This window comes from Trachemys scripta, chromosome 2, assembly GCF_013100865.1.
Source record: "Trachemys scripta elegans isolate TJP31775 chromosome 2, CAS_Tse_1.0, whole genome shotgun sequence".
Classification (NCBI taxonomy): Eukaryota; Metazoa; Chordata; order Testudines; family Emydidae; genus Trachemys; species Trachemys scripta.
Window position 1 is genome coordinate 244,919,641 of NC_048299.1, and position 23,047 is coordinate 244,942,687.

The 23,047-nt window shown below is 38.0% G+C and overlaps 1 protein-coding gene across 7 annotated transcripts in view; it reads left to right on the forward strand.

Annotated features, from left to right (window-relative positions):
- The window catches only part of VPS13B (vacuolar protein sorting 13 homolog B), a 948,921-nt gene that overhangs the window by 613,621 nt on the left and 312,253 nt on the right, over positions 1-23,047 (forward strand). For all 7 annotated transcript variants that reach the window (XM_034763372.1, XM_034763367.1, XM_034763371.1 and 4 more), the window contains exon 30: positions 5,299-5,416. In XM_034763372.1, the coding sequence (XP_034619263.1) occupies positions 5,299-5,416 (118 nt within the window). The remainder of the gene's footprint in view (positions 1-5,298; positions 5,417-23,047) is intronic.

The window sequence follows — 23,047 nt, forward strand, 5'->3', positions numbered from 1 at the left end:
GATCTGCAAGAGTTGACTCTTGTGCCAGCACTGAACCCCTTTGAGGCCAGCGGGTGTCCATGCTGATACAAGAATCCACCTAGGTCAGATGGATCCATTTGCAGGAACAGGACCTTATGGTAGGGAACTATTGAAAACCCTCAGGGTTTACCTACATGAACATTCAGTTCATAGCAAGCTGGAGTGTGAATCTATCCCAGAATTAGCATGTTGCAGACTAACTGTCTGTGTGGACCCTGCTAATATGCATTAACAGTTTGTTAATGAGCCTTGCTTTAGTTCCATTTCAAAGAGGACTAGATGAAAAATCATTAACAAATTGTTAATGCACATGAGCAGGGTCCACAGTCAGTCAGTCTATGGCAGGCTAGTGCGAAGTAGATTCACATCTCAGCTTGCCACAAACTAAATGGTCATGTTTAGACAAGCCTTCAGACAGTTGGGCAGATGGATGGGTACTTAGAAAGATGGAGGGTGTAAAAGCCTTGTGCTCAGTTAAACCACTACTCTAAGTCTCTGCATTAAGTGGCTTGATGCCCACCACAAAATATATTTATTATATTTATACTCATGCTTTTAATTCTTACATCTACATAGAAAGACATTAACGTTAAAAGTACACCTACAGACAGATAGAGACTATACAGTTACAAGTACTGTACTCCCACTAAAAAGAATGAGGAGTACTTGTGGCACCTTAGAGACTAACAAATTTATTTGGGCATAAGCTTTCGTGGGCTAAAACCCAATTCGTGTATGCCCAAATAAATTTGTTAGTCTCTAAGGTGCCACAAGGACTCCTTGTTCTTTTTGCTGATATAGACTAACACGGCTACCACTCTGAAACCTGTACTCCCACTATCAACTACTCTTCTGAGAAAGGAGTAAAATGCATTACTGTTATAATGCTATGTTTACATAAGTCATATAGGTATGGGTTGTGACTATTATCTGCAATAATACACAATCTAAACCCATGAGGGTAAAGTTTAAATTTTCACATAACCTAACAACAAGAGGTGCAGACAGAGAGAGTTTAGTTGGATTATTTTTTTGCCAACATCCTCTACAATTTTCCAACTGGGAATGGCAGAAATACAGTCAGATAAAATTAGAATGGCTTTGTTGGCAAGGAAGAGTTATCGTTCTGCTGGGAAGGGAGTCTGAGGCATGCTGTCAAGGAAATTTTTTAAAGAATATGTTTTTGCAACATCTGTAGCTTTGCACTTCATTAAAATTACATTTATAAAAAATGCTCTGGCTGGCCTAGAGAAAGAAAGACTGACCCTGTGCTATCCATGTTTTTAAGCAATTACAAATAGCAGAACTGCTGTGTGTAAGCTTGAATGAAGGCGGTAAACACACATGCATGTATAAAGAATGGCCAAAAAAGTTAAAACTTTATTGAAATAAAAAAGAACAAACTAACCCCAAAAACTAGAAGTTCTGGAGTTTCATGAAAATATGAAGGTCAGTGCCAGACCCTTTCCATCTCTTCTTTTACCCCAACCCTTTCTAAACTCAGGTACTTCTGAATGAGGACATTGAGGTCTCCTTGCCCATGAAGTCTAGAGACTGTAACAAAGGCCAAGGCTTGAATATGACCAGCTGTTATTTTTAAATTAACAGTGGCCCTTTAAATATTAGGATTTTAATTGCTTTTGAAGGCCTCTGTACTATATAGTACAACACCTGCAAGAGGTGTTCATATATTAGTTTCACGTAATTACAGTATACCAAAAAAAGTTGCTATTTCAATATGCTACATGGTACTATACTGGGCACATTTTCTTTAAATGTTTCATACATTAACTATTAAAATATATTTGCTCTTTCCTTTGCCATCAGTTAGGACATCTATTAGTCACAGGCCTGTGTAACCACTGATGCCTCTTTTCTTTTTAAAAATTCAATGTAACTTTTCTTTTCTTCAGCACAAAATGTTCCAAGTGTCATATGTTTCTTTGATAGTATTTCAGTAGCACAACCAGATCCGAGGTGTTTTCTAGCAAGTCTCATGCTGGACTTGGTGATCCCCAAAGATGACAAGTTGTAACGTTGCACTTTTCATGTTGATCATAATTTTTTTCTCACTCCTCTATATCTAAAGACATGATTACACTGAAACAAATGTTGTACAAGACAGTCTCTTTAATACCAGGAAACTTAAAGGTGTTACAAAAATGAATGTTGATGTTATATACTGTATTTTAAATACTTACTGTCTGGGGCCCTGATCCTGAAAACATGGCGCAGCTTAACACTCATAGTAGTCCCACTGAATTCAAAAGGACTACTTAGATTCATGAAGTTAATGTACATGTGTATGACTATGCATTCTGGAGCCTACATAAATTATATAAATAAGTTTTATTTAATTGTGCCACTATTCTTGAGGATTTTTTTTTTTTTTTTTTACATAAAATGCCAAAAAGCATGAAAAGCTTCACCAAGTGCAAGCACGGTGCTAAACAAAGAATTTAGCACTTGAGGCTGTGTAACAGTTGGATTACATAAACATTTAAGAATTACTTCTAAAATATCTGTTTAAAGAATCCTAAAATATAACAATTGCAGTATGGCGCCTGACTTCATGTACTGTAACTTCTGTTTTCTACTTTTGCAGTATGTTTATAGTCATCTAATTTAACAAAAGAGCAAAATGAATTTTATGTACTCATGAAACATAGAGTACAAGATTAGCTTTCCCATATATTAGTCAAGTGAGTGCTTTGCCAGTGAGCCACAGGTGTGCAGCACTACAGGTAGATGAAAACAAAAGTGAATGTGAGGGGCCTTATGACATATATAGCTATAATAAATTTGTCCCAGGGTGCATTCATTCTGTGTAATATATACATTCTTACTCAGAGCTTTAGAAATACATAAACAGGCAACCATGGTTTTATTCATTATAATTTTCCCCATAGAAGATTTCCCCTGAAAAGTTGAAGAGAGTATGTGTGGCAGAATATGAGTTAAGAGATGTATTTTCCATCAGTAAATCAGGACATAAATCACCTCTGCCCCCAACACAGAAGCATCAAAATATTAATTAGTATGGTACTCTCTATATATGTTAGAGTTAATTTGTTAAACCATGTGACATTGCATTACTCTTTGGTACATTTTGTGATAGGTAAGCTGCAAGTGTTGTATGTACTAATAGTATTGAATACGTTTACACACTTTTGTTTCTTTTACCAAAATCCAAACCCTTGTTTTTAGAAGGAAAAAAAAAAAAAGAAGAAGAAGACAGGAGACCTTTCTCAAGTGTTACTTTTTTTTGCCAATCTTGCTCACAAATAATGTCATGTTTTACAGCATAAGTATGGTGGTGACCCAAGTAATATTGAGACTAATGAATAGGGTTCTATTTATTGCACTGTAATAAATGATCAAAGTGACAAATACTGGAAACAAGAGACCCAGAACCACTTTTGTTCAGTATTCTAAAATCCTTAGCATAAAAAGGATTTGGGTGAGAAAGGGAGAAAACGCAATCCTTAGCATGGGGATCTGCCACCCAAAACATTTAAAATAAGATTTAAAACACATTTAATATACTTCCCTCTTCTCCCAGAGACATTTTAAAGCACATTATGTTAATTCAACACCAGCAGGAGGTAGTTTAAGTCTAATATTTAGGCTTTGTAAAAAAAAAAAAAAAAAAAAAAAAACCAAAACTATTTGGTTTTGGTGAAAAATTATTGGCACAAAAAGTTTTTTGTGGGCATTTAAAAATTCCACCTTCAGTGCCTGCCACCAAAACATCTGAGCATCATTTTGGTCAGATTAAAGACTGAAGGATCTGGGCTCTGATATATTGGGTAGATAGGTTTCCTTCAATCAAATCATTTGTGTTGTCACTCAGTGGTTTACTTTGCTGCATCTTGCATTATGTTGTTTTTTCTGTATTACCCAGAATTCTATGATCCCTGAGATCCGTTCATAAAAATTATATGTCCAGACTACAGAGCATGGCTGTCTGATTTACCAAGAATGTGGCTGTCTGATTTACCAAGAAATGAATTGGTCTGTAGAAGCCATTCAAAAAAAAAAAGCTGAAGGCTGACTAGTTCTTTCCACATCAAGCAATGCATTATTTAGTAAAGTACTTCAACTCTCTTCTGTGGCTGAACATTTAGTTTCAGCACAAGTATCTGAAGTATCTTACTGGGTGGCCACAGATGGTAAAATGGGTTGGGTTTAAGTACTTACATATTAAATGGGTTAATATGTCTAATGTATGTAGTATGTATAATACTGAAAATGGAGTGGGAAACTCTATGAGCATGCTCGGTCATATACTTACGATATTACTGGCAGCTTCCCAATTGCCATAAAATCCTTCAAAGTAGGAGTGCTGCAAAATACCTAATGCAAGTCTTTGTAGCTGTTGAAATAGAACACAATTTTTTTTCAGTGATGATGTAAGAGAGCCATGAAACTTCAGTGTATGAGCAATAGAATCTAATTTTTTTCTCAACAGAGCTCTGGTTTTATATCTACTACAGCATTCATTTAAAGTAAACCTTTTCTTCATCTGGCTAAAATATAAAACCTAATTTAGACAAAGTAAAAAGCAGCAGTTTTTCATTATAGCAGTTGAGAATGTCACCAAAGAGACTTTTCTTCACAGATACATATCACATCTTTTTATTTTTTCACAGTGTGTAGGGTATTATATACTGTGCTGAATATATATTGCACACCACTGAGCCCAATCTTGCTATCTTTGTGTTTATCATGTTTGTTGCAATCAGTAAGGTGTGCTCCAGGGATAACTGTTGAAAGATCTGCTATTGTATGGTGAGACTGTAAAATCTTGCATTATTTGATTCATACCTTCCAAAGGGGCCCACAACATAAGGCCGAGTAATATTTTAACATTTTAGATATTCATATACTTCAGTAGGGTGTTCACGAGGAAGCAGCTGTAGAATATGAAAATCTGTTGGAATCAATATCCTTTTGAAAAGGTATTTTTAAAATAAGATATCTCAAGGTAGAACAAGAGGTCACAGATTATGATTTAAGTGCAAGACAGAACTTGATCGGGAAATTGTGCACCAAGTAACAGCCTTCTTTGTTGTATATCGTCATAGTAGTGCTATTGACTGCAATGGGGTTATTTGCGCAAGTAGTAATTCTTGTGCATAAATTTTTGCTAGATTGAATCCTTAGTACATAGTATGATTCAGAGATTCTTTATAAACAATTTTTTATATATGTCTGCTGTGTACCTCTGTGCACACACTCACTTATAAAACAGATGCATGTTTTCTCTCGCCTTAGCTGAAGCTAATCAGGCAATAAAAGAAGACACTTTGATTGTCAAGATTGGCTCCGTCTCTATGGCTCCCCAGGCTGACAACCCTCTTAGCAGAGCTGTACTCAGAAAAGATATTTACCAGTAAGTATTTTTCTTATATCTAAACTCTCAAATATTTCATTTGTACCGGAAGTTAATTGGTCAATAAAACTTGGTCCATGCAGCCTGTTAAAATACTTTTGATATTCAAAACCAGGGTTTTTTTATTTTCTTCACTTGCAGGCTTTCAAATCCATTCAGACATATCAAGTATTTCTGTGAAGTGTTGATGCATAACAGAATTTAAATGTCAAGTCATTATGGAAGTAAAGATCACAGATGAAAGCATTTTAAGAGACTTGGTTTTATGTAGCGAAAACTCAGATCACCTAAGAAGAAAAGGGACTGTTTGTGACTAGCATAGCTCTTAGTAGCAGTGTAGTGTGAAAGTGATAGATACACAGACTGTAAATGGTAAACACACATTCAAAATGCAGGACTGTTGATGTCATGTGGATCAAAGCTGTAAAGGAGAGCAAACTTCTAAAGAGACATTTCACAGTAAACCCATTTTCTGCAAAAATGTCATGCTCTGGATTGTGTCATTGAGTATGTGCAAACCTCACTAATCATATGTAGGCAGCAAAACTGGCAAACGTATTTAACAACATGATAAAAAATAATGTATGATATTAAGTAGAGTTGGCTCTGATGCCAGACATGAAAGTATGGTTGCAAATAATACCAAGTGAGAAAAGTCACAGAAATACAGATGAACAAGTGTCTTATAGTTCCTGTTGGTCTGTTTCTCAGATGTGGCAATATTTTTGTTTGAAAAGTACTTCATACTGCACTTCAATAGAAGTTACAAACATCAAAATCCTTTCCCAGCAGTAAAACATTTACTGCCTAGAAAATGACAGCAATTTTACTTTGTCAAGTGTAGGAATTTTTAGGATGGCAGGAGACCATGAAATTTCTCCAGCTCTTTGTCTCTTCTGTTCATCTAGAAGTTATAAGGCAAAGTCTTTTTTTCTCCAAATACTTGTCAAATTTCCATTTGAAAATATGTGAATTATTGTATTTGCTCATATGTTTGTCACTAGTAGCTTATTTCTTATATTAAATGGGCTGTGACTATTATCACGTTAGGATCCCTTCTGTGAAAGTTCTTTGTGTCCTGTTGCCAGTGACTGCTTTCAATGAGGAGGTCTGAACCAGTTCCCACTCAGCTCACAAATGTACTGGCTTCTGTCTCTGTGGTTCCTCCGCTCTCACAATCCCCTCCCTCCCCCCCCCCCAATAAATTAGTTTCTGCTTTGTGAGGAACAAAACCAAAACTACATCCTACTGTCCTTCTCGTCCTCTGTTCCTATCTGGAATCTAAAAACTATTTTAAAACATTCCCCAAGCATAAATTTGATCCGGCAAGATCTAGTTTCAATAATGTAATCTCCAGTGCTGTCTTTTACAGTGGGCATGTGGCACTCCCTGCATAGACATCAGAGACTAAATGGGCCAGATTTTCAGCTAGTGTAAATTGGTGTAACTCCATTGAAGTCAGTGAAGATACACCAATTTATACTAGCTAAGAATCTGGTCCAGTGGTCTTGCATCTGTGCGTGCAGTACACCACTACATTTCCAGAACTGGTAGTCACTAGTTCAGTCTGATGATTGGAGTCATAGAATCATAGAATCATAGAATATCAGAGTTGGAAGGGACCTCAAGAGGTCATCTAGTCCAACCCCCTGCTCAAAGCAGGACCAATTCCCAGCAAAATCATCCCAGCCAGGGCTTTGTCAAGCCGGGCCTTAAAAACCTCCAAGGAAGGAGACTCCACCACCTCCCTAGGTAACGCATTCCAGTGTTTCACCACCCTCCTAGTGAAATAGTTTTTCCTGATATCCAACCTGGACCTCCCCCACTGCAACTTGAGACCATTGCTCCTTGTTCTGTCATCTGCCACCACTGAGAACAGCCGAGCTCCATCCTCTTTGGAACCCCCCTTCAGGTAGTTGAAGGCTGCTATCAAATCCCCCCTCATTCTTCTCTTCTGGAGACTAAACAATCCCAGTTCCCTCAGCCTCTCCTCATAAGTCATGTGCTCCAGACCCCTAATCATTTTTGTTGCCCTCCGCTGGACTCTTTCCAATTTTTCCACATCCTTCTTGTAGTGTGGGGCCCAAAACTGGACACAGTATTCCAGATGAGGCCTCACCAATGTCGAATAAAGGGGAACGATCACGTTCCTCGATCTGCTGGCAATGCCCCTACTTATACAGCCCAAAATGCCGTTAGCCTTCTTGGCAACAAGAGCACACTGTTGACTCATATCCAGCTTCTCGTCCACTGTGACCCCTAGGTCCTTTTCAGCAGAACTGCTACCTAGCCATTCGGTCCCTAGTCTGTAGCAGTGCATGGGATTCTTCCGTCCTAAGTGCAGGACTCTGCACTTGTCCTTGTTGAACCTCATCAGGTTTTTTTCTGCCCAATCCTCTAATTTGTCTAGGTCCTGAAGCTTTCTCTTAAGTTGGCTGCTTATAATGCACTAGACCAATGGTCTCTTTTCATTTGTGGACCCCTACAATTTTTGAATGGAGGTGCGGACTGCTTTGGAAGTCTTAGACATACTCCGCAGATCTGCAAGGGTCCACAGACCACAGGTTGAAAACCACTGTTTATGTTAACGGGAACCTTTCATGTACCCCTTAGACATAGTCTAGACATAGCAGACCCCCAGAGGTTTGCAAACCACAGGTTGAAAACCACTGCACTAGACTAGCTTTTGGCAATATATATTTGGTTCTCTCAGTTCTACAACCCAAAATGTTGCCTTTTGTTTTGTGCTGCTAAGTTTTTAGATATTTTTTTATATATATTTTTTCTAACAAGGAAGTCATTAAAACGCTCATATACAACACAACAGACTAAGGGAAGTTGAGGTAAAATTGGGTAGGATGAAAAGAAGTGTTGGATCACAAACATCCTACCTGACTGTCTGTCACTGATCAAATCATTGACCCTATACACAGCATCACAGTTCTCAGTGCAGTAATCTTCTCCTCAGCAACGTCTACAGTCTCCAGCAGTTTTCCCATATCTGCTTCATTGACTCGCCATCTTATTTCACACCATAGGAGAAAGGCATCTCTTTTCTCTCTTAATTATGCAATTATATTGACAACAATTTTTTAAAATTGTTTTTAAAAACTTTTGGCGTATAGTTTTCATGAAGGAAACAATGGGCGACAGGGGATGAATCACTTAATGATTACCTGTTCTGTTCATTCCCTCTGGGGCAACTGGCATTGTCCACTGTTGGAAGACAGGATACTGGGCTAGATGGACCTTTGGTCTGACCCAGTATGGCCGTTCTTATGTTCTTAAGGACACGTGGCAAAATTATAGCATATGAGGTTGCAATCCTGCTTTTTTTAAAAATTGTTTTGAACTGTTGTGGCATGCAATAGCAAATTTCACTCTATCAAAATAAATGAAGTAATTTTTAACATCAAAAGTTTTAGGGTGCCAACTTTGTGGTGCAGTGGTAAATTTTCTGCATTCCTAATTGGGAGCTCAGGATTCAAATCCAGGATTCAGTCTGTGTTCCTATGCATGACATAGATTTGGGAGCATTGTGGCGAGGATATACTCAGTCTTTATTCAACAGTAGCAGCTGCTAGACCAGTAGAATTCAGAAGGGAGCTCATTTCAAAACTCTTGTTGGAAAGGAGGATAATACAAAGACTTTGTATAATTGGGGCATGGGTGGAAGCTAGAAAAGAATAAAAGTAAGGCATTTATGATTATGTTGGTTCAGCTTCAACCCTCTGCTGCCCAGAGACTAGATTTCATTACCTGACCAGGATTCTCGCTATCTGGAAGGACCACAGCCTGTGGGGGATAGTGTTCGATGACAACTGTGTGTGACTGGGGAATCCAAATGTTAGTCTGGGGTTGTCAAAAAGCAAATGAAAACAACAAGCCCATATAACTTAACACACGTTTTGTTTAAAAATGGATAATAAATATCATTTGCAACATATGTACTGTACTGTCCATTATAGAACATTTAAAAACATAAAAAGTCTGTTGATTACTGGAGATTTATCTGCTGCAGTATCGTACTAATCCCAACATGGCTTCTTCTCCCTCTTTCCATCCTTCCCCCTGCTTCTATTTATTACTACTGTTTTTAATAGAATGTAAGAAAATAAATCATTGTCTGAATCACTGTCTTTACAGTGTTAGGGGAGTGGGGACACACAGCCTTTTAATTTGTGGTCTCACTTTGGTTTAAACAGTCTTCTGTTTAGGTCTGTGCTGTAACCACATGGAATTAGTGTCATTTTTTGTAGTGTTTCTCATGAAGAAAATTTTTTTCCTCACATTTAGAAACTCTCCGTATTGGAAAAAAGCTTTCTTGTTTAACTTGGAGAGAAAACTAAATTCAAAGAAGGGATCATGGAGAAGCAGCTCACCCTGAAAGTTTGGATGCAAACATTTCCCCACATGAATATTGGCATTTAGCAAGCAAAATAATTAACTAAATGACTTTATTTTTATTTTACCGCATAAAACAGTGATCCCAAATAAACGATTTCCTCTCAAAATATTTTATCTTTAAAATACTTAAATTGCATAAATGTAGGGTTTAATTTCTTTTAAATCTATTATGGAGATACAACAAATAGGATAAATGTACCATAACACCAAAAAGAAGATTCTCTTAAAATAAGCATTATTATACCATTTTGCTGCCTCCAATAAGGGGCAATGCCTGCCCCTTCCTCTGAGATGTGTGTGTGTGGGAGGGTGGGTTTTTTTTATTTTTATTTTTATTTTTATTTTTTTTTAAGATTTCTGATGAATTTCTGGTGTCTGCATTCCAGCTCATAAAGTTTTGCCATTTAAGAAAATGGCCACCATCTCCCATTCCTGTCAATGGGACTGAAGCTACAGGGTGCTCTAAGCTGGACAGAATGGCATAACCTTTATAGATGTCAGAAGAAATTAGGGAGAATGTATGTAGGCAATAAGTTGGGGCGGGGGACAGGACTGGGAGTGAGAATGTGAGTGCAACCGCTGCCTATCCCATATATGGAGAAGGATAAACAGAGATAGAATGACAGCTCCCTACACCTTTAGGGAGTAGGACAGGGTAAGTGGAGATCCCCCTAATCACAGAACAGGAAGGCCATATTTTTGTGCATTGAATTTTGACCTGTCTGATAACACAGTTTAGAGTGTCACAGAGGGTCCTGTGGCACCTTTAATACTAACAGAAGTATTGGAGCATAAGCTTTCGTGGGTGAATGCCCACTTCATTAGAGTGGGAGACTTTCCCCTGAAGATGAAAGGAATCCAAAGACTGTTGAAAAACAATGTGATTTATTTATTTTTTAAAGACCACATCATTTACTGGGGTCTGACTCATGATTTTTGAATTCTTGGAATTAGCAACACTGACATGATCTTGTTACTCAGACTCTGTGGTGGGCTTAGGATGTGTTCCAAAATATTAGTATTTAATACTTTGTTGGAATTTATTAAATTCAAAATTGTGGGTGGTGATTATGGCTACTACAAAAAGCTTTAGATCTACTTCACCATTACTTGTCATATGGAGACTGATTTATTGAGAAAGCCTTTCTTATTGGGACTTTCCACTCTGAGCCCGACCAAGAGCACCTGTGCTAGAGGATCCCCCTCCTCTGCTAAATAGGCTAGGGGAAGCAGGGCAGGAGTTCTTGGGATGAAACCAGCTCTCAGGAACAGCAGGAATTTTCCTAACTCCCTTGTTCCTATTTACCCACCTTCTCTCCTCCTGCCATTTCTCCATTCTCCAACTCTTCCCCATGATCAATATGTATATTTTATGTTATGTTAAAAATGTTTTAAATAAATAAAAATAACAAGATATGTGCCTATTAAGACCTTCACCAACTTTCTGCCCCATTACATTCATTTTCTGTTTTTCATCTTTTTAGATTGTAAATTCTTGGGGCCAGGGCATTCTGTTTTCCTGTGTTTATGTACAACGCCTAGCACAATATAAATAACATTCACCAGTTGAAACCCAGCATAAAAGAGAGCAGCAATTGAGAATCTCCCATTTTTTTAATTATAATTAATTATAATATTGGCAGAACTGAACTTCTTTACAAGATGCACCATACCATGTCAGTTTATCTGCTGGCATGTAGGGGGAGGGGAACCATAGCTCTGTCTACTCCCTCTCCTCCATATCCTGCCTCTGTCTATCTGCTTATGGTAGAGAAATATCAGATACGCAGTACCCTGCTTCCCCCAGCACGTAGTCCCAAGTTCCAGGTAGTGTGTACTGGGGAATGAGGCTTGCTGTTTTCGCATGATCACATGGGATCAGGGCATATTCTAGTTCTAAATCAGAACTGTACTAGATGCTGCACAAACACATACAAAGACCTTACAATTTAAGAAACTGTGACCCAGTCCTAGAATGAGTAGATTAAAACAATGTGGAGCGCATGTAAGTATTTCATATTGCTCCATTAAATGACTTGTCAAGTCTAGAAAAGAAATAGTGACCAGGAGCATGGAGGGTACAGACTCTTTGAAGGCAACTGTGAAAAGGCCTGACATTTAAGGTGCCAAAGATCTCCTGTGACACTATGAAGTAACTGGAAGTTTAGTGCACTCAGCACATCTAGGGGGTCATTAGGCCCATAGTTGGTCAATAGGGAATCCCCCATCATTTTCAAGATCCAAGCTTCTCGTTCATACCATATGCTAATTAAAAAAAGCAATACTATTTAACTTTCATGTGTTTGCGCTGATAGTGCTGGAGTAAAGGAGGGAAAGAGTGATAGATGGTTTTCTGACAGAAAGTAAATACATTGCCAAAAAGCTGGATGGAAATCTGTTCTCTCTTTCAAATGTGGTTTGGAAAATGAAATGCATTTCTAATGTTTTCCAACAAGCACCCAAATTTCTAAGCATGTAGTCGTCAGCCATATTATCTGGCTCAGTTTTGATACTACTATGGGCTACGTTTATGTCATAAAATCATACCTGTTGATGAGGAATTTGCAGAACACTCTTTCTTGTGACCACAATATGAGCAATAGTGTACCAGTGTAGCCTTTTATTTATCAGTTATTTGTAAGACCAATTATCACAGCTGAAATCATTTTTCTGATTTAAAAGTTTGATATCAAATATCTGAATGTAACTTAAGGAGTGCAATTGAGACACATAGTTCTTGCTTTAGTGGTTGATTATTTTATAAAAACTTTTACCTTATTTTCCATTGAGCTCTAAAGTTCGGAATATTTAAATGAAAGTTTTTGTAAGTGAACAAAGAATTTACCAAAGCTCTAAAGAAGGATAAAGAAACAACTGTTTCACTGTTACACTACTGCTGGATGAACATTGAAATGCAATCATTAAAAAATATGTACAAAAAGGGTTCTTGGTGGAAACAATATCAAGTCAGTAAAAATTCACAGATTTTACCACAAGTTACTAGGAAAATGAAGTTTTCTAATAAAATCTAGTTATGTCATTTTGGTTAGCTCTCTACTGCAGAGGTTAGGTTAGTGTTTTTTTAAAAATAATAAAGGTAAAAGATAGGTACAAAAACTAATCTTATTAAATATTTTTTTTAATAATTTGTAGGGAAGTATTTGATTTATAGCCTACAAGCAATTAAAACATGAGAGAGAGAGAGATTTGTTCTTTTTCTTCCCATTTTATAGTCCTAAATTGCTATAGTCCTATTTTATAGTCCTAAAGTGGATGTTTTGTACTCTTTAATTAGCTTCCTATGTTAGTAGAATTTCAGATTTTTGCACAGTAATTTTTCTCTTAAAAATATTTTAAAGCAATTTCACTATACATTTTAATTCACAGTTGCAATAGCACAAGTTCTAATTGTTTTGCAAAGCCTTGATTGATTTTTAAGATATTTAAATCAAATCAGTTATTTAAATTGTCTTGATTTCAATCATTCCACCCTGTTATACCACTTGAATTTATGCTGGTTTATAAATACCTTTTATGGAAATCCTTCTTGTTCTTATTTTCTAGAAAGGTTCATGATCACTCCCTCTTACAGCTGTTATGAAAAGAAAAGTTGCCCTGCTCTTTTAGAGTCTTACAGTGTCTCTTCATTTTCTATACTTATTAGAGTGGTTCAAGATGTCTGTCTCAGCCATTGTACCAGTAAAAGATTCAAATATTTTGATAGCATTACATGGAAACTCCATTCCTAATTAGCACTGGCACTTCTGAGATCATTGCAAGAGTTACTCATTTGAAAACATCAGTGGAAATTAATTGTAAAATTAAAGCTAAACACTGCCCATTTTATTTCAGATATCTAGCTTATTAGTTTCCAATACCAAAAGCTATCCAAACCTACAGAATGAATTTCACTAAATTTAAACTGTATATTTCACTTTTATTTTGGACTTTGCTTTTTTAATTATGAAGTTGATTGGCGAATATAATATCATTTGTTTAATTGAACTTAATATAATAGAATAAATCTCCCCTCCTCACTTTGTGGCTGGTAGAAATAAAAAAAAAATTCAGAAAAAGAAAATGATACTAATACTTCTATCTCCTACTTGACCCCAAACACTTGCTTCAAAACGGTGAGTACTCTCTCCACAAATCATTTTTCTCTTAGTGGACTGAATTTTATTTGCAAATACTTGCTGAGTGTGAATTTTAAATTTACACTTGTAAATCTTCATGGATAGTAAATTTTATATTTGCTTCATGTGAGTATTCCAATCCGGGAACAAAAACATTATTATATGACTCATATGTCTAGTAGTTGCTAATCAGTGTTGCTCACAAGGAAGCCACATTAAATAAAAGTTGTGACTTTTTTACATAGTTTTCAATTAATCGACAGTCTCCAAACAGAGAAAAGGTTAAATTTGTCAATTATGTTATTTGTTACAAATTGTTTGCTCAGCTCTCCTAGTAACTCTCCACCTAAGAATGTTTTTTATAAAACAATTGAAGAAATTTAAAAGAACCTTACCCTAAAAAAAAAAAAAGAAAGAAAGAAAAAAAGAAAAGAAAAGAAAAGAAAAAGAGCTTCAATAATTTATTGTTGCTTTATTGTCTTTGGACTTCAAATTGCTTTTTTTTAACTCTCCTAGTTTCCATTTTAGATGTTATCTGCCATAGTTTGTTCCTGGCTGTTGGCTTCACTTGGTCAGGATTTCTGTTTTCTGAAGGATACCTGTGCAGCTCAAATAACCTCCTGTATCTTTTCTTTTTTCTTTTCCTTTCTACCACCTTGTTTGTTTAGGGCTATTTATGCCTTTTGTAACTGTATGTTTAAGTAGCCTTCGTACTGAATCTGAGGATTTTGCTAAAATTCTAAATCTTCTAGGGTGAGATTTTGTGCTGTGCTTCTAAGAGGTAGAAGGCGATAGAGGCTACGATTGCATTAAGCCACCATTTCATCCTTCCAATCCTGGGCTGTGCCAGCAAACACAAAGACTGTGCCTGGAATCTCTGCATCATTGTATTCTGTGCCCCACTCCCAACACACCCCTCCCACTCCCAGCCCTGCCCTCCGGCACACTACTTATGCCAGGGTTTGCAAGAGGGTACTCCAAGATCAGCCTCACTGCTTTCTTCTACATTTCTTTCTCTGGGGGAATCCTCCCTGAATGGATATGGGGATTTTAGAGGCCTTTTATGCCACTCTGGCCCTTTTACTTGTCATAAAGGGACTGGAGCAAGATGAAGCTCTCAACCCTAATGTTTAATGTAATGGTGCTAATATGTGGTATGAACCCTCCCATACAGATTTTGAATATAATTATAGTGTGTCATGCGTATTTGGTGCCCAGATGTAGCTTCCTGAACTAACACTTGTGGGTTATTTAGGAATAAATCAGGAGCAGTCTCTCAACTTGCATGGTCTAGGACCAGCTATTAAAAGAAGCAATTGTTAAAGGTGACTAAAAATTGCTCCTCTAAACCTTGTAGGCTACTAAGATGACCTATTATTTCTAGATTTAGTTGCTGAAAAATTGGTTCACTTGGATTCTTCAGAATTAAATTTTCCATTGAATGAAACATTGCCTATTGAAGTGAAAGCAAATTACTGATGAGTTTGATTATACTACAATTCAGACAACTTTGGTATCATTAGCATCATTGAAAAATACTCTTGTGTAATTTATAGTAAAATAGCATAATAAAGTCTGACTCTCATTTCTGTTACAGTTAAGTAAAGGTTACCACCATTTGATTGACAGTTTGTAATATTAAAGGTCAGACATAAAACACCAAAAGCACAGCCATTGTAAATGAAGGTTTCTGTAAGATACTTGCCTTTCTGTATAGTGCTTATGTACTGCAATTTATATTATACTCTATAAAAAGGTCTCTCAGCTGCTGGTGTTCTTAACTACCATGTGTTCTCTAAAGCCTACACAAAATCAGCAGGCTGACTTTAGAGTTTCTTTCCTTTTATGATTTTTATTTATGCCTATAATACTATTTTAACGCCGTTATTTTGTATTTGATATACAACATATATAAAACTTGATACATGCATTTCATATCGCTTCAGTTTTGAAATCAAGAATGTGTTTAAGTTGCTGCAGTGGGAGGGGGAAACAGGATTTGTTTTCTGTGTATAGTATCTGAGATGTAGTTTAACATAATTAAATTGTTTCTATTTCCTGACCAAAAAACCTGCAATTTTATTATAGTGAAGCCAATTAAAATAAAATCAAAGAATCATTTGATTAGTTTTAATTTGTTTAAAATTTTCATGTTCTGACATTATCATTTTACATACTGAAATACTTAGTATTTAAACTTTTGCCTTGATATATATTAACTCTTAGAACAATGAATCCAAATAAATATACTTGTCCTTAGTGTACTTTACTGAGGCAACAGATTTATTCCTGTTTTTCTCTTCCTCACCCTAGCAGGAGCAATGCCTCCTTCCCAGCAGCCAGGTGCATCAAACTATTTGCAAACCTTAACTCTGATGCGAGCCCTACCTCCCCTCTCAAAATATACTGTGTGTTCTATGCCATATATTCATGCCTTAGCTCCTGATTCAACATGCCATTTAGTAGAGTCACTACAGATATCAGAGGGGCTCCTAAGTAGATTTTCAACTCCCATTGAAAGTCAGTCCTCCGCCCACTTGAGTGGTGTCTGGTGGTGGTTGGGCAGACGTAGGCTACCTTTGAACTCCTATGGCCTGGCTCCCAGGCCATTGGGGGAAGAATCCTGCTCCACATGAGTCCACGGAGGATACTGGGCCACAGAGCTCCCAGGTTGCCTTTACTGCTGCCTTCTCTCATAAGAACAGCCATATTGGATCAGACCAAAGGTCTATCTAGCTCAGTATCTTGTCTTCCAAGAGTGGCCAATGCCAGGTGCTTCAGAGGGAATGAATAGAATAGGTAATCCACCCCCTGCCGCCCATTCCCAGCTTCTGGCAAACAGAGGCTAGGGATGCCATCTCTGCCCATCCTGGCTAATAGCCATTGATGGACCTATACTCCATGAACTTATCTAGTTCTTTTTTGAACTTTTTCATATCATCCTCTGGCAAAGAGTTTCACAGGTTGACTGTGCGTTGTGTGAAAAAATACTTCCTTTTGTTTGTTTTAAACCTGCTGCCTATTAATTTCATTTGGTGACCCCTAGTTCTTGTGTTATGAGAAATAGTTAATAATACTTCCTTATTTACTTTCTCCATCCCAGTCATGATTTTATAGACACTCACATCACCCCTTAATTGTGTCTATTCCAAGCTGAAAAGTCCCAGCCCCTCCTGGCCCCCATGGCTGTTTAAGTCCTATTGATTTAAGCTGAGATTGTCAAAGGCACATAACTTTCCTTAGGCTCTTTTGAAAATCCCATCCTCAGCCCCTAGCTCAGTTTATCGCCTTTCCCACCTTCCTCACCCAAACAACCATTCTCCCAACCACACAATACAGGTCATAGAGTCTGGAATTACTGATTTCATGTGGCTCCTGGGGCTGTAAAGGAGTCAGCCGCTGTGAGAGGACTGCAGGGATGTGCTCCAAAGTCTTAGCAATAGAAGAAGGGGGCATCAGAGAAGGTTGGCTAGGCCATCCCCCAGTCACTTGGGCCTGGTCCACACTGACCCCCCATTTCGAACTAAGGTACGCAAATTCAGCTACATTAATAACGTAGCTGAATTCGAAGTACCTTAGTTCGAACTTACCGCGGGTCCAGACGCGGCAGGCAGGCTCCCCCGTCGATGCCGCATACTCCTCTCGCCGAGCTGGAGTACCGGTGTCGATGGCGAGCACTTCCGGGATCGATCCAGGATTGATTTATCGCGTCTAGACAAGACGCGATAAATCGATCCCAGAAGATCGATTGCTTACCTCCGGGTCCGGCGGTAAGCAAAGTGTAGACCTACCCTTGGTATGCTGGCAGGGGCTCTCCTTTGTGTAGAGGATACTAGCACCTTCTTAAAGAGCTACTTCCCCGACAAATTCCATGAAGAGCACAAACCAGATGGTTGCTCCAGAAGAGAGAATTTGCTGGGCCACATGACTTCCAAAGTCCTGGCTTTGCTGAGTTCTGTAACTGCTGCTACCACTATTGTAAGTTGCAGTTTTTGGAACCTTACTGTAGAGTACTGTAATTCTTGATAACAGAGGGCTGCATTAGTTGGACTAGGGGAAATAACTTATTTTTAAGGGTTTAAATAGAGCACTCCCATTATGGAAGTTACTTGTATTTAATAAATCCCAGTTGGGGGAATAGTTTACTTTCCATAAAATATTTCGCTGTTTGTCTGTCCTCTTGTTTCTTATAGTTGATTTTAAAAATATGTGCTTGAACACTCATTTAAAGGATACTTTGCTGTCATATATAGTTAAAATTGACATCCAGAGGTCTTGATTGTGGTAAGTAATTTACTCTAAAATAATTCAGAAAAGGTTTTTAAAAGCTTACTGTTACACTTTTTATATTAACTGTGAGTAAATATAATTTACATCATATTTGGTTTCAACAAATGTTTTGTTTGCTGAAAAGTATTTCCCAGAAATATTTAAAGCAGTTTTTTTTTCTTTTGTAGTATTTTTAATTATAACAGGATCTTAAGTTGAATATAATATGAGTGCTATGCTTCTGTTCCTGGGAGACCCATACCCCATTTGTAATGAGATATTTGTTAACTTCTGTATACAGCTTGTGGTTCATTCCATAAATATTTGTGGATCCTCTGATGTCCCTCACACGGTTTTATCTATGACAAATTTATACCACAGTTCTTGAAGTGATTTGTGAATGGTTGGATTTTTTTTTTTTTTTTTTGCACAAAGTAGTTTGCTAAAATCTTTCTGTTCTATGTACAACATTTTTGTAAGCATTTCTATTTTCAGTTTTATGAGCATTCAGCTGAATGAAAATAATCACATTCAATTCTATGTTCATATATAATTTGATTATATTGAGAAACTTGCATAGATAGCCGTATACTGAGTTAGTCAAGAGAAGGAATTTGAACAAATTACTATTATTATTTGAGCACCATTCAAAGCTGTAGTAGCAAAAGTGCTCAACAATTTAGCATGGGTTTTTATGTGAGTTGGACATCTAACTCCCACTGACTTTCATTTGGAGTTGGGCTGCTATTCCTGTAAGTGCTTTTGGAAATCCCACACTTAATATTCTTCTAATGTTTCAGCTCCTATTTTTCACATTGGTATCTTATCTCATTGCACTGTTGATCATGTTGATTACACAGGACTAGGATATTGATTAAGTTAACATGCAGTATTTTTGCTGCATTTTAGGGACCATTTAAACTTTGTTTACAGGCAGAACTCTAGCCCAATTACAACTTCTAAATACATTTCATGTGCTTTCTGACTGGGCTGTCAGTTGTCAGCGAGTTTTCTGTTAAGAGTACAATGGGTGATACTCTTATTAATTACTGGCAGCCTCTGTTAGAGGATGAAAAAATACTGAGATAATAGCTAGCATCATTATTTGCCTGTTTGGTTTGCTTTAGTCTGATGTCCTCATGACTTCCAGTGGCATGGCAGCTTGGATTAAATGGCAAAAGGTATTACAACTGTGAAGGTGGCATTGAACAGAAAATTGCAGGAATATAGATATGTACAGATGCAAACAGTCCTTGCAGGCTACAGAGAAGACAGTTCTTGGTTGACAATGATATCCAGATTTACTTAAACCCGGGGCTATTATTATTTTTAAATGTATTTGTTATCGGCTTTATTTTTCAAATGGCAAAAAAAAAGCCCAGGGCTTAGAAGTGTGAGGGAAGAGTTAGCTCAAAGGAAAAGCTAAGACTTTTCAGTTTCCCATTGTAAAAAGGTATAAGTATATAATGATTATCCAGCAGAAATTCAAAAGTAGCTTTGTTATAATTTATCTATAGGTTTGACTATCCTTATAGACATATTGATTTTCCACAGATATTGTTCAGAGCTCTCAGCTTAATTATTTAATACCTGGCATGTTATGTAAATGGATGCGTCATAAAAAAAAAAACACTTTTAAAAAAATCCAGAGATTATACCATATTCAAAACGCAACTGATCGGAATTGTATAGATTTATGTTTATTCAACTTTGCTCAGAAGAGTCTGCTTTAAATAAATACAGCAGACAGAATTAATTGTGAAGTGTGTGTGTGTGTGTGTGTGTGTGTGTGTGTGTGTGTGTGTGTGTATATATATATATATATATATATATATATATATAAAATGTCATTAATTGTTCCCTGCACTATTTTACTTCTGACAGAAATGCAGGACACCCAACTGCCTTTATAACCACAATTTCTATATTTTGGGAGCTTGACAGAGCCTGTTTAGACACATGAAAATTTAATCCATAATCCCAAAGGTCACTGTTGTCATGCAAGTGGGTATTCTAGCAAGTGTGGATTGGTTTTATCTGGCAATAAGTGCAACTGCAATTTACTTAAATCTGGTATTTGAAAACATCTTTGGCAGGCTTTTCGTACATACTGTATAATAGTGTTTAACTGATTTAGTGTGAAGGCTTTGTATTTAAATTTGGCATTCACAAAAGCAATGGTGTATTCTGAGGCTTCCTGTGGCAGGATGTAGGTTTCTAAGAATATGTTGCCTCTTGCTGCCAAAAACTACCTCAACAACAGTGTTCAAAAGCTCTGTGAGTCCTACTGCCTTTGAATTGTGCTGCTTTTATGATATTGTTAACCCTTTCCCCCTATGTTCCCCTTGTAGTTTTGCTTTACATTTTTGCCTTTTTGTTTTTTACTGTGAAAAAGAACTTTTGAGGGCAGCCTTCACACTGACCACATTTGCTTAGATATTCACTTCAGAAACTGTCTTCTAAATATGTTGGAAAACCCTATCTACCTTTTAGATGTAAGTATGGCAGTATGTCTGCTGCTAATATCTACAGTTCTACAACAGATATATAGGTTTCAGAATAGCAGCCGTGTTAATCTGTATCTGCAAAAAGAACAGGAGTACTTGTGGCACCTTAGAGACTAACAAATTTATTTGAGCATAAGCTTTAGTGGGCTACAGCCCACTTCATCGGATGCATAGAATGGAACATATAGTAAGGAGATATATATACACATACACAGAACATGAAAAGATGGGAGTTGCCCTTTTTTAAATTTTCACGTGTCTACCAACTCTAAGAGGCTAATTAATTACGATGAGCAATTATCAGCAGGAGAAAAAAAACTTTTGTAGTGATAATCAAGATGACCCATTTCAGACAGTTTGACAAGAAGGTGTGAGGATACTTAACATGGGGAAATAGATTCAACGTGTGTAATGGCTCAGCGATTCCCAGTCTCTATTCAAGCCTAAATTGATTGTATCTAGTTTGCATATTAATTCAAGTTCAGCAGTTTCTCTTTGGAGTCTGTTTTTGAAGCTTTTCTGTTGCAAGATTGCCACCTTTAAGTCTGTTACTGAGTGACCAGAGAGGTTGAAGTGTTCTCCCACTGGTTTTTGAATTTTATGATTCCTGATGTCAGATTTGTGTCCATTTATTCTTTTGCATAGAGACTGTCCGGTTTGGCCAATGTACATGGCAGAAGGGCATTGCTGGCACATGATAGCATATATCATATTGGTAGATGTGCAGGTGAACGAGGCCCTGATGGCGTGGCAGATGTGATAAGTCCTATGATGATGTCCAACTCTGTCCAAAAAAATTATTGCAAAATTCTGCAAATTTAATTTGTCAAAATAACACTACATAATCACACCAGTTTCAATTATTTTGGTAATTTATTTCAAAATACCTGTGAGTGAGTATGTGTGTAACAATACAGAGACACACAAAAATTCCTCCAGGAGTAGAGAGTTAAAGAAACCCCTATGACAACCCAATTCCTGTTTCTCTGCCCCCTTCCCCTCCCCCAGAGCTGGAGGACCAGACACCTACAACTTCTTCCCCCCAGAGCCCACCTGCAGACCCCCCCAGCCAATACACCCGAACCCCCTCCTTTCCAGAGCCCAACCCCAGGGCCCCATCAGCCCAGACACCCCCCCACACACACACACACACACACCCCAGATCAGAGCTGCGGGCCCGCCCTTACCCAGACACCCGTCCCCGGCTCGAGTCCAGGGATCCAGAGGGAGAAACAGCCTGACGCTTGGTCCCAGGCTTGCATGGAGTTTCCTGCACACTGCCCTCTCCCTTCCTCAAGGCATGCTGGGAACTGCAGCTGCCAGGAACCCTCTAGCTCCTCTGTCTCCCTCCCCCCCAGTAGTGTCTTCTTTGTGCTATTCCTGAGGGCATTCTGTGCCAAAAAATTAAACAATCTGTGCACAATATTTTAAAATTCTGCAAGTTTTGTCAGTAAATAAATGCAGAGGCTCCAGCATGGCAGTGGGGCGCACAGGCCACTGGCTGCACGAAGGTGGGAAATCACCCTGCAGCTTCCCCATCCCTCACCCCGGGGACATGGACTCAGTGGTGAGGTTGCACCTGACCCTGACACAGCACATGGCCTGGGCCCGCCCCAGAAACACTCCAGGGCCCTGCCCCTTTGCACCTGGTGCACCAGGTGTGAGTTAGGCAGACTCAACCAGGCAGGATCCAAGTGTGGAGGGGGTCAGTGTGGGGGGATCCAGGTATGGGGTGGGAGGATTCTGTGTGGGACAATCTGGGTGCAGGCAGCTCAGTGGGGGGTGTAGGTGTGGGGGGATCTGGATGCACAGCAGCTCATTGGGAAGGGGGTTCCAGGTGCAGGGGCAATGGGACTCTGCAGGGGCTTCCAGGGTTTGATAAACTGACACAACAGTGAAAAGAACTCCTGTCCCACATCAGGTTATCAAACACACTATTGACAGTATATCTTCTATATTGCTCACCATGCTGTTTAAATAAGTTCCATACAAGGAACATGAAGCCTGTGTTCAGTGAAACTCAACCTCAGTTTTTCCAGGTGAATTTATAGAACACCTGATAAGACTGAGGTATTGTACCACTAAACTACATGATATAACCAGTAAATACAAAAGAAAACACAGGATGAAAACAATGTAGAATCACAAGGTTATTTGTCTCAGCTTTGTGGTAAGCCAAGTATTTATGAAATGTTTGGGAAAGTCAAAACTTAGTGTCCTATTCCTGCCAAACAATGTTAAATTATGAGACACAATTATTTCCACTGTAAAACAAAAGAGTAAAGAATTTCATTTGTTTTTGCATCTTGTTT